Source organism: Erinaceus europaeus, chromosome 9 (genome assembly GCF_950295315.1).
Source record: "Erinaceus europaeus chromosome 9, mEriEur2.1, whole genome shotgun sequence".
Taxonomy (NCBI): domain Eukaryota; kingdom Metazoa; phylum Chordata; class Mammalia; order Eulipotyphla; family Erinaceidae; genus Erinaceus; species Erinaceus europaeus.
This window is the reverse complement of record NC_080170.1, coordinates 27,599,980-27,611,206: the sequence shown is the minus strand read 5'-3', so window position 1 is coordinate 27,611,206 and position 11,227 is coordinate 27,599,980. Positions and strand designations below refer to the sequence as shown.

The 11,227-nt window shown below is 36.1% G+C and overlaps 1 protein-coding gene across 1 annotated transcript; it reads left to right on the top strand.

Annotated features, from left to right (window-relative positions):
• Positions 1-10,457: 10,457 nt before the first annotated feature.
• On the top strand, positions 10,458-10,987 carry LOC132540173 (conserved oligomeric Golgi complex subunit 7-like). The gene has a single exon (XM_060196943.1). It carries the CDS (start codon positions 10,479-10,481, stop codon positions 10,722-10,724), a length of 246 nt encoding a protein of 81 aa, XP_060052926.1. The 5' UTR covers positions 10,458-10,478; the 3' UTR covers positions 10,725-10,987.
• The last annotated feature ends 240 nt before the right edge of the window (positions 10,988-11,227 follow it).

The window sequence follows — 11,227 nt, the reverse complement described above, 5'->3', positions numbered from 1 at the left end:
ACAGAGGCTGTTAAAAGCCTCAGTTGTGGAGATTAACAGTTGTTTCAATATTATTTCAATCCCTGTGATGAAGCACAGAGGCTGTTAAAAGCCTCTTTTGTTCTTTTTCTTCCCTGTAGGCTATGGGGCCTGAGGGCTGTGAAACTATAAGTAGGCTTCTTAGCTTAATCACTCACTCCTGACCAAGAGATAAAGTAGGGTGGGGGAGAGATATCACAGTGGTTATGCAAAGATACTCTCACATCCCAAGGATCAAAAGCTCCAGGCTCAATTCAGCTTCTCTGCCAAGCCGGGCAGCACTGCTGGGCCCTGTGAGTTTCTAAACAAGTCCCCTTTATAGTCTGTAGGTTCTGAGGCAATTCGTCATATTCTCATCAGGAGAAAAATGTGTAAAGGCTCTCACTATACAGCCCCACTGCTAGGCCACCGAGGTGTAGCTCTTCTCCTGAGTTTCCTGGTCAGTCAGAAGTTCCCAAATGTCAGCATAGGGCCTCCCCCCTGCTGCTCCAGCCTCTGAGGGCAGTAGCATTGGAGATTCACAGTTGCGTTTGGTGAGTCTTAGGGGAGTCCTCTCCTCCCTTCAGCACTCTTTTTGTTAGTAAAGCAGACTGGAGTTGGTGCCTCAACTGGTAAACTGTTGGACTGTTATCAGCCACTCAATCTCTCCTTAGGCTCCTCCCTGTCCAAGATCCACATGTGTTTGCACTCACTGGTAGTTTGGTGGATTCCTGAAGTTGTTCTAGTCTTGCCTTGTTGCAGTCCCAGGTGGTCTTCTTTGGTATTCCTAGTTGACCCGGGAGAGCAGAAGAGAGAAACTCAGCTGCTGCTGCTCCATAGTCCCTAGCACCCAGTCTCTTGCATTTGTTGCTGTTGTTGTTGTTGTCAGTCTCATGCTATGGGGTCACTAACACTGGTGGGGAGGAGAGTACAGGTCCTGGAAAAGAATGACAGAGGACATAGTGGAGGCTGTATTGTTATGTGGAAAACTGAGAAATGTTATGCATGTACAAGCTACTGTATTTGCTGCTGACTGTAAAACATTCCCCCAATAAAGAAATTTAAAAAAAAATGTGTCCTTTCAGTATCACAATTTTGCTTGTAATCTTCCTACAGCTAAGTCTCAGAACTCTGGCATTACTTTTTACACAATAAAATAAATATTAACTGAGTTAATGTTTATCCTCATATGTGAAATTTGAAATGCTGTGAAGAAAAGTGGATTTGACACAGTCATCAACTCTCTGAGGCAGAGTATTATCTACCAATAAATAGTTCAACAAACAAAAAACCATGGACCTTCATACTGGCAGAGATACTAAAGTATTCTATAAATACATGTTTCTGTTGGCTTTTGATTTCTTTTAAAAACCACTGTGTATAGTAAGTTCTGAGTCTGGAATCGTACCCAAATTCTTTCTCCCTGTGGTAGCTGAGATCTTCTAAACATGTTGAACTTTGTATTTATTCATAGAGAAATGTAAGAATTATGGTTGGTAGTGTTTATCTCTATCAGCAACTGGCTGTCCATGAGTTTCCATCTATTTTTCAGAAGGTTGAACCTCAGTAATTTTGCACTAACAGCTATGAGGAATCAGAGGAAACGTGTATCTTGGCCTTTTTTTTAAAAAATAATTTTACTGGGAGATTAATGGTTTACAGTACAATTGTTGTTGAGATATGGGTACAATTTTTCATCTCCCTGTGTGAGATAGCTGCAAAACACCACCAACTTAGGTCCTTTTCCCTCAGCACCACAAATGACCCCTTCCAGCCCTCTTCATGCCCTCTTTCCCCAATACACCAAACCCAGTCCATGTTTTACTTTGTGGTTTCCTTTTCTGTCCTTGTTTAAGTTCTGCCTGTGACAGATAATTTGTTATTCAATCTTCTCTTGATTTATCTTGATACCTTCAAGATCTGTACACTCCCTAAGTCTCTGTTTCCCATCATATACTAGATATCCAGGATCCCTCCATTCCATCTTGTTCCATCTTTCCTGAGAGCCCTTTGTTTTGGTATAATACACTACCCTTTGTCTAAGTTTAACCTTATGTTTTCCCTTACTGTGCTTACTTTGTAGCTTCCACCTAGGAGTGAAAGCATCTGGTCTTTGTCCTTTTCTTTCTGGCTTACCTAACTCAACATAATACTTTCAAGTTCTGTCCAAGGTGTGGCATAGGATATGGCTCTTTTTAACAGCTCCATAATATCCTGCAGTGTGTATTTATCAAAATGTTCTTTGTCAGTGATTTGTCATTGGGAATCTCAGTTGTTTCCAAGTTTGGGGATATTACAAACTGTAAGGCTATGAATATAAACATGCATTGGTCTCTTCACATAGATGTTTTTGTTTCTTTCAGATAAATCTGGAGGAGAGGAATTGCCAGGTCAGAGCATAGATCCATTTCTAGCATTCTTTGAAGTCTGCAGTCTGTTTTCCACAGGGCTTGGCCCAATTTGCATTCCCACCAGCAGTGTAGAGGGTTCTGTTTCCTCCACATTCTCTGGGACATTTGTTGTTACTGTCCTTTCTAATGTACAGTATTTCCACAAGAGTGAAGTCGTATCATGTTGCTGTCTCTGTTTGCATTTCTCTGCTAATCAGTGACTTTGAACATTTTTTTTCCATATGTCTGTTGGCTCTGCCCATATTCTTTCACCATTTTTTATGTAGTTGTTATTTATTTAGTTAGTTTAATTATTGCCCTTGTTCTTTGGTTTGGTATATATATGTATTTATATGTTATTAGACTTCTGTCTAGCATATGGCATGTAAAGTCTTCTCTGAAGATTTCTCTGAATTTTTTAAAGAGATAATGACAGTAGGAGAATTTATACTAAAAATACTTTTAAGAAGAAACAAAGATAGCATGGGAGGGTTCCCCTATTAAAGAGGTGTGGAAGACTATAGGCGTTGGATTTTTTTTACTTTGTTCTTACAAGTTGAGAGCCTTCATGCCATACAAGGATGACTAAGCGAGAGCATAGTAAGGCGCATAGGAAGCAGTTAAGCATATGCTTTATTTAGCATTTCTTGCTTGCATAGCTTTTTAGCTAAAATAATTGATTCAGAGCTTTGAAAAGAGGAAATCTATTGATTTCTCACTGTGTGCTTCTTAGAAAGTGTGCACTGCCCATTAAGTTTTGATATTATTTATGTATCTTCCTTTAGTTTCAGAGAAGTTATTAAAGGAGAATATGTCAAAAGAAATGTTGTAAACATTTAATCAGTTCAAGGTAGCAATCGATACACTCAGTAATGCTCATGTCAGAGCATTCTGTGAAGCAAAATAGAAACAGAAGTATAAAACATCCTCACATTACAGGGTTATGAAGAATACATTCTATATCCAATATATATTAAGTATATATACAAATATATACAATAAATAACTTTTAATGTTCAAAACCTAAGTTGAAAAAGGGTAATGTGTATTTACTTTAAAAAATGTTACCCCTCTTATCATAATTCATGGAGCATATTTATATGGTTTTTAAAAGACACTTTGAAAAATAATACCATTTTTATTTTCAAAAATCCCCAATATTATAGAAGTATGTTTCATATTATTATAACATTTTTACTTGTCTTTCAAATATATTTCTAGACAAAATGCAGATCATTGCTGATAGTTTTGTGAAGGGTTACCAATTACAATGTTGCTTTGTTTTTCTGAAGAGACAGTGTAAAGGTGTTCTTGTTTTTTTTTTTTTTTCCTCTAAGATAGTATGAAACTGGACTGAGTTTATTGTAATAATTAAGTGCTATACTTCTGCTTGACTGCTAACAATATATTGCTAGGCTTATTCAAAATCGAGTGTTTCCTATTATGTTTGTCATAATGTAAGGGTTTTTCCTTGTTCATGAATAAATTTTCCTTCTAAACATTATTTGTTTTGAAATTAGGTCACTTGAGGAAACCTTTCATATATAGTTGCTCCATAACTTTTTGGTCCATGTATCAAGTCTGAAGTTATGTGTTTTAACTACATAATGAAACCATTATTCATCTTAATGTTATTCTAAAGTAGTATCTATTTTCATTTTGCTTTTCTATTAATGGTTTCTTCTAACCATACAGTATTCTTCAAAGCCTAATTAGTGGGTGTTGCACTAAACAATTTTTACTGTCTTATTGATCTTTTAATGAGGAACCAAAATGTTTTTTATGAAGCTTTATTCTTATTAAATCATACAAAGTATTTGCTTTAAACATTCATTTTAGTGACTGTTCATTTTAATAAAATTTTTATTGGATTTTCTGACAAGGAATTCAGCAAGAGTTGTTTTCTTGGTTAGAAAAATTTAAAATGCTTAAAGGACTAGAATATGTTAGGTTCTTTGTTTCAGATTTATTGTCTTTTCTTAAAAAATATTTGGCTAGTGAGATTTTATGCAGGCGGGAAATCATTTTGCATATTCCTTTGTTTGATAAACTACATTTCTGTATGATTATCTTTGCACAATCAAATCATAGAAATTGTACAAAATGCATAGTAATTTGGAGTAGATATATAAAATGGTAAATTCCTATCCCAGGATAAAGAAAACTAATAAATACATATACAGTAGAACATTTTATCTAAATTGCATTCTACCTGATGATATTTTCACATTTCTGTAGCAGCTGTAGCACATATGAGTTCCCTGTAACTTATTAGATCTTTAATCTGATTTTGGCTCCTGGGGATTTATTTTTTGCTTTTTTAATTTTTTTTTCCCTCAAGACTTTATATGAATACACTTTAATCTGCATAGCAATATCCACACTGTCTGGAGCTAAGAAAAGAATTCTTATGTAAATGAATTACTTAAAATTCTGAATAGCAGCTTCAGATAAATGGAGGAGAAATGACAGGGAATTAAAACTTTGGAAGAATATTTCAATATGGTGATAGGATTCAAATAGTTTATTTTTTCTGGAAAACACCAAAGATCTATTCACAAGACTTTGGCCAGATTAAGTGAAAGTTCTAAAACATGAATTTAAATATGTTTAAACTTAAATTTTAAAAATATGAACCTTGGTAAGAACTAGTCTTTTACCATATTACTATTGTAAGAGAAGGGGTGGCAATAAACTTACTAATCAAAGTCTTCTGAAATGGGTGCTCAACTGTCACGATGAACAACTAGCCAAAAAGGATGGAAGGTGATCTAAAACCACTGGTTCAGGAACAGTAGAGGCCATTGAATGAAACAAAAGTGCTGATCCTCATGTTCTCATAATCCATTTTACACAGACTATACCATGGATAAACATAAGGAATCTTGGTTACTCCGACTTCCTTTGAAACAGGTGTTTTCTTTTTGCTCATGGAACACCAATATCTTACATCTCTGACCAGAATCTCTTTTCTCAGATCTGATTTTTCTCTAGTAGTGACAAGAAAAAATAATTAATAAAGCCACTTTGTCTTTTACATCAAGCAAACTAAGGAGGTGATGCTTCAGTTAGTGTTTGGGCAGGATTTGCATGTTGAGGTCCTGAGTTCAATCTTCATCATTGAATGTACCAGAGTCATGTCCTGGTGTGGTATGTTCTTTGTTTTTTTTCTCTCTCTTTAGTAGATAATTAAATTTTACATAAATTGTTAAAAAGTTCAATACATTATTAAAGAATAGAATGTTTTAGTAAGTAAGGAGGAAAATACTTGACTACTCAAATAAATAATATATAAGCCAGAAAAATATGTTTAATTGTGGACAAAGATGTAATCAAAGTTTATGATTGACTCGCTGTATATACACACATATAAACACCATCTTTTTCAAAAAGAAAAAAATGGAACAGTTCATGCAAAAGTATGATTACTAAATGTTTCCCCCAAAGTAGAAAACCTGAAATCCTTTTAAATGTTTTATTATTAAAAAAAAACACTCTTATTATCTTTATTTATTAGATGGACACAGTCAGAAATCAATAGGGAAGTGGGAGATAGAGAGAAAGAGAGAGAGAGACAGGTACCTTCACCCCTGCTACACCACTCACAAAGCTCTCCCACTGCAGATGGAAATTCTTCCATTTTTTCCATATTCTCATGCTTGGTGGCATATAATTGTTCATAGAAGCTTCACGTGGTCTTTGGATTTCTGTGGTGTATGTTGTGATATCTCTATCATTTACAACTCTACTTATTTGAGTCTTTTTTTTTTAAATGAGTCTCACTAAAGTTTGTCAATTTTGTTTAATTTTTCAAAGAACTAACATTTGGCTTCATTGATCTTTTGTATAGTTCTCTTATTTTTGATGTTGTCTATTTTTGCTCTAATTTTAGTGATTTCAGTCCTTCTGTTTGCTGTAGGGTTCCTTTGTTTCTCTTCTTCTAAATCTGTAAGGTGGGTAGTAAGGTCAGTTATTTGAGCTTTTCCTTGTTCTCTAATGTATGCTTGTATGGTTATGAGTTTCCCTTTAAGTACTGCTTTAGCTGTGTCCCAAATAATTTGATAGCTTTCTGTCTTCATTTTAATTTGTTTTTAGGAACATCTGAATTTCTTGCACGAGTTCCTCTTTGACCAGCAGTTACTAAGCATATATTGTTGAGTTTCCAAATGTTGTGACTTTTACTGATTTTTTTGTTGTTGTTGAGTGTTGATTTATTCCACCTGTCATCTGAGAAGATGCTTGGGATGATTTTAATGCTTTTGAATTTTTTGATATTGTCTTTGTGGTCTAACCTGTGATATATCCTTGAGGATATGCTGTGTGGATTTGAAAAAGAATGTGTATTCCAGTTTTGGGGGGTGAAGAACTCTGAAAATGTCCAGCAAGTCTAGTCCATCCATTTTTGATTAATTCTCTTGTTTCTTTGTTGATTCTCTGCTTAGTATATCTGTTCAAGTGTAAGAGTGAGATTTTGAAGTCTCCTACTATTACTATATTACTATTGATGCATTTTTGTGGCTTTTTCAGCAGTTATTTGATGTATTTATATGGTCCCTCATTCGGTGCATAGATGTTAATAATTGTTAAATCTTCTTGATTGACTGACCCTCTGATCACTTGCCTATCTTTTATTACTTTATTTAATGTAGGGTCTATTGTGGCATAGATGAGAATGGCTGTTCCTGTTTTTTTTTTTTGTGTGTGTGTGTGTGTGTGTATTTGGTTCATGAGACTGTATGATAGTTTTCCATCCTTTCACTTTAAGTCTGTGTTTGTCTTCTTGGGTCAGGTGGGATTCTAAAAAGCAGTATATGGCTGTGTTGTGTTTTCTGAACCATCTTCCTATCCTGTGCCTTTTAATGGGTGAATTGAAGTCATTGATACTATGGATTTAAGGTATTGCAGTGCCATTATTCAACAAGTTTTATTTGCTCTTATATATGACAAGTGTGTTGGTGATGGTCTTGTTCATAGGCGATCTTTTAGCACCTCTTTCAGGGCAGGTTTGGTGATGGTTGCCTCCTTTAACTGTTGTCTGTCTGAGAAGGTTTTGATCCCTCCATCAAGTCTGAATGAAAATCTAGCAAAACATATTATCCTTGGTTGAAACCCTTTTTAATTGAGGGCTTGACAAATATCTTGTCATTCTCTTCTGGATATTAGAATTGGAGAGGAGAAGTCTGCCAATATTATTATGGGTTTTCCACTGTATGTGACTTTTTGTTTCTCTGCAGCCTTTAGGATCCTTTCTTTGTCCTTCTTTCTTTTCATTGTAACTGTGATGTGTCTTGGTGTCTTCAGGTCTGGGTTGATTCTGTTTGGGACTCTCTGGGCGTCTTGAATTTTAATGTCCTTTCTGTTGTTAGGACTGGAAAGTTTTCTTCTATTTTTTTCCTCTAGAATATTTACTTCCCCTTCCTCTCTTTCTTCCTTTGGTAGGCCAATTATGCAAATTTTACATAATCTCATGTGTCTGTTGTTTTCAGTGTCTCTCAATTGCTTTTTTAGGTCTTTCACCTCCTTCTTAGTTTTCTATAACGCATCATCTGTCTGGCTAATTCTGTTTTCTGCTTCTGTTAATCTGTTTTTCTTACTCTCAGCTTCCATCTTCAGCTATTTTTTTAAGCCATGCTCAGTTACAGTATTAGCTTGTTCTGCTAGCTGACCTTTTAGCTCAGCTATTTTGGCTTTCAGTTCTCTAATTACCTCAAGGTAGCTAGTATTTTCCTTCAGGGTCTCATCTGTTGTTTCCCTATTTCTGATAGCCTCTTCCTCAATAGCTGTCCTCATTACTGTGATTAATAGGTCAATTACTGTTTGGATATTTTCCTTATTTATAGTTGATTCTGACTTATTTTGAGTTTCTTCTGGGCTCCTGTCCTGATTCATTGTGCTAGCAATTTTATTTGCTCTCAGTTTAACCTTTTTTTTTTTTAATTGATGCGGTTTGTATTTTTCTGTCCTGTCATTCTTCAGTTGTTGTGTTGTGTGAATACAAGCCACACTAAACTAAAATCTTTTCACAAATCAAGTCACAAACCTCAGAAAGTATAATAGCAACTGAAGCAAAACTTTATGAAGTTCAACATAAAGCAGTTAAGCAAGCAATACCACTCTAAAAAACAAAAATAAGCAAAAAATAAAGGAAAAAAAAAAGGAAAAAGGAAAAAAAAAGACAAAGCAAGAATAGACAATTATGCACATCAACTGTCAACTATAATTTATAGAGATAGTGGGAAGAGAAAGGAAAGGAGAAAATAGAGAGTCACACACACACACAAAGAATCCACTCTGAGTCAGACTTCTTCCACAATGTAATTCACCAATAAGTGCTAGTGAATACAGAAAGAAAAAAAAAAAAAAGAAAAAAAAGCAGTCAAAAGAAAGAGAATTTTTGTTTTTTGGATCAACTAGGAGGAATGAAAATGAAAAGTCAGAAAAGAGAGAGATAAAATTATGTTCTTCCCACAATAGATTTTTCAACTTTAAAAAGTTGGCATTTTGGGAATCGGATGGTAGCTAAGCGGATTAAGTGTACATGGTGCAAAGTGCAAGGACCAGTATAAGGATCCTGGTTTGAACCCCTGGATCCCCACCTACAGGTGGTGAAGCAGGTCTGCGGGTGTCTCTCTTTCTCTCCCCTTCTCTGTCTTCCTCTCCTCTCTCCATTTGTCTTTGTCTTATCTAACAACAATGCCATCAATAACAACAATGATAATAACTACAACAACAATAGTGCACCCAATCACTTATCAATAGAAAATGCAACAACAGCTAATTTTGGTCAACTTGGAGAGGAGGGAAAACAGAGGAGTGCAAATAATAATAACAATAATAATGATATATGCTATAATAAGAAACCCTAACAGTTAGTCTGCCAATGAAACCACTCCAGTTTGGCTGCACACAGCCTTGTCCCTTCCTAAACCAATCAAAAACAATTACAAGAAACAACTATCAAACAAACTTAAAAGGTAGATGGAAGAAAGACTGGTACCCTGGCAAGGCTAAGGTCTTGATTGGTCAGGTATTGTGTCACTCAGATAGAGCTTCAGCTTCCATTCAGAAAGAAAAACAAACAAACAAACAAACAAAAATATATCCTTTGCTTGGGGAGATTCTGAGCCATGAATCTTGATAAAGAAATAAGCTCCACAGGAGGCCTACCAGGAGCAGCTGCTGTGGGGGTTGGTTTTGGGGTGAGGGAGTGCAGAAAGAAATATTAAAGCCAAAACCCCAGGCCAAATTCCTGTTTCCTTTGTCCTTTTTGACCTCTGTTTGCCAGACCATTGGTGGATTATAGGGTTCTTCCTTGGTTCCACCTTTACCACTCTCCTTGCACTCTTTGTCCACTACTAGCCCTACAAAATAAAATTCTAACCTCACTGGAGATTCCCAGGTTGAAAACAGCTTCTTTGCAGAACTCACACCAGGTGTTTTCTCTAAGCCACCATCTTGGCTCCAAACCCCACCCCCACATAGACACTTTTTACTGAATATTCAGAGGAATAGACATTGCCCGAACTATAGTTATTATTGACGACTAAAATACTGAAAAGCATTTGAATTCATTTTAAGATATTAATGGTACTGTAATTGTAAGACAAGGAAGGGAGTTTGAAATATTCTGAATATGAAAGCAAAAGATTGATTAAATTAGATTATTCTGCAGTATATAAAATCTAATTATACCAACTAAAATTGAATAGATTTTTCAACTTTAAAAAGTTGGCATTTTGGGAATCGGATGGTAGCTAAGCAGATTAAGTGTACATGGTGCAAAGTGCAAGGACCAGTATAAGGATCCTGGTTTGAACCCCTGGATCCCCACCTACAGGTGGTGAAGCAGGTCTGCGGGTGTCTCTCTTTCTCTCCCCTTCTCTGTCTTCCTCTCCTCTCTCCATTTGTCTTTGTCTTATCTAACAACAATGCCATCAATAACAACAATGATAATAACTACAACAACAATAAAAAACAAGGGTGAAAAAGGGAAAATAAATAAATAATTTTTTTTTAAAGTTAGTCTCTTTTACAACATTAGTAGATTTAAAAAAAAGCACAATTTGGCTGGGCTCCATCGCCAGGGCCACCATGCAGACCTACTGCGACATCATCCTGCAGATCCCTGAGCTGACCCCGCACTCCACCAAGCAGCTGGCCACGGACATCGACTACCTGATCAACGTGATGGACGCGCTGGGCCTGCAGCCCTCCCGCACGCTCCAGAGCATCGCCACGCTGCTCAAGACCAAGCCCAGGGACTTCCGCCAGGCCAGCAAGGGTCTGCCCCGCCGCCTTACCGCCAAGCTGGCTGCCATGCGGGGCCTTGACGGCTGAGCCCGCACCCGCTGCCAGGGGCCGCCCTCTGAGCACTAGGGGCCCACCTTCCAGCCGCCAGGGCTAGGTGGTGGTAGGAGTGTTTTTTCTTTTTCTCTTTCTTTCTTTCTTTTTCTTTTTCTCTTTCTTTTCTTTTTCTTTCTTTCTCTCTCTCTTTTCTTTTCCTTCCTTTCTTCTTTTTCTTTATTTTAAAGACTTGGATCATTTGTATAATTTAAAGGGTTGTAAATTAGACGCCTATTATTTATTAAAGAGAGATTTTTTCAGATGATTCTTTAAAACTACTCACTTTTGCAAACACAATGAATAAATGCTCTGACAAAAAAAAGAAAAAAAAATAAAAAAAAATAAAAAAAGCACAATTACAGTTTCAGGAGAAATGTGATTGTAAAATTCTAAATTTTTCATAGGAGTAAAAAATAGTTGTTATAATTAGCAGACTAAAACATAACTGGATATACATCAATAACACAATACAGTAGCTCTCCAATAATTAACTAATA

Coding starts and splice junctions, on each gene's coding strand:
- LOC132540173 (XM_060196943.1), top strand. CDS start 10,479: ATGCAGACCTACTGCGACATCATCCTGCAGATCCCTGAGCTGACCCCG.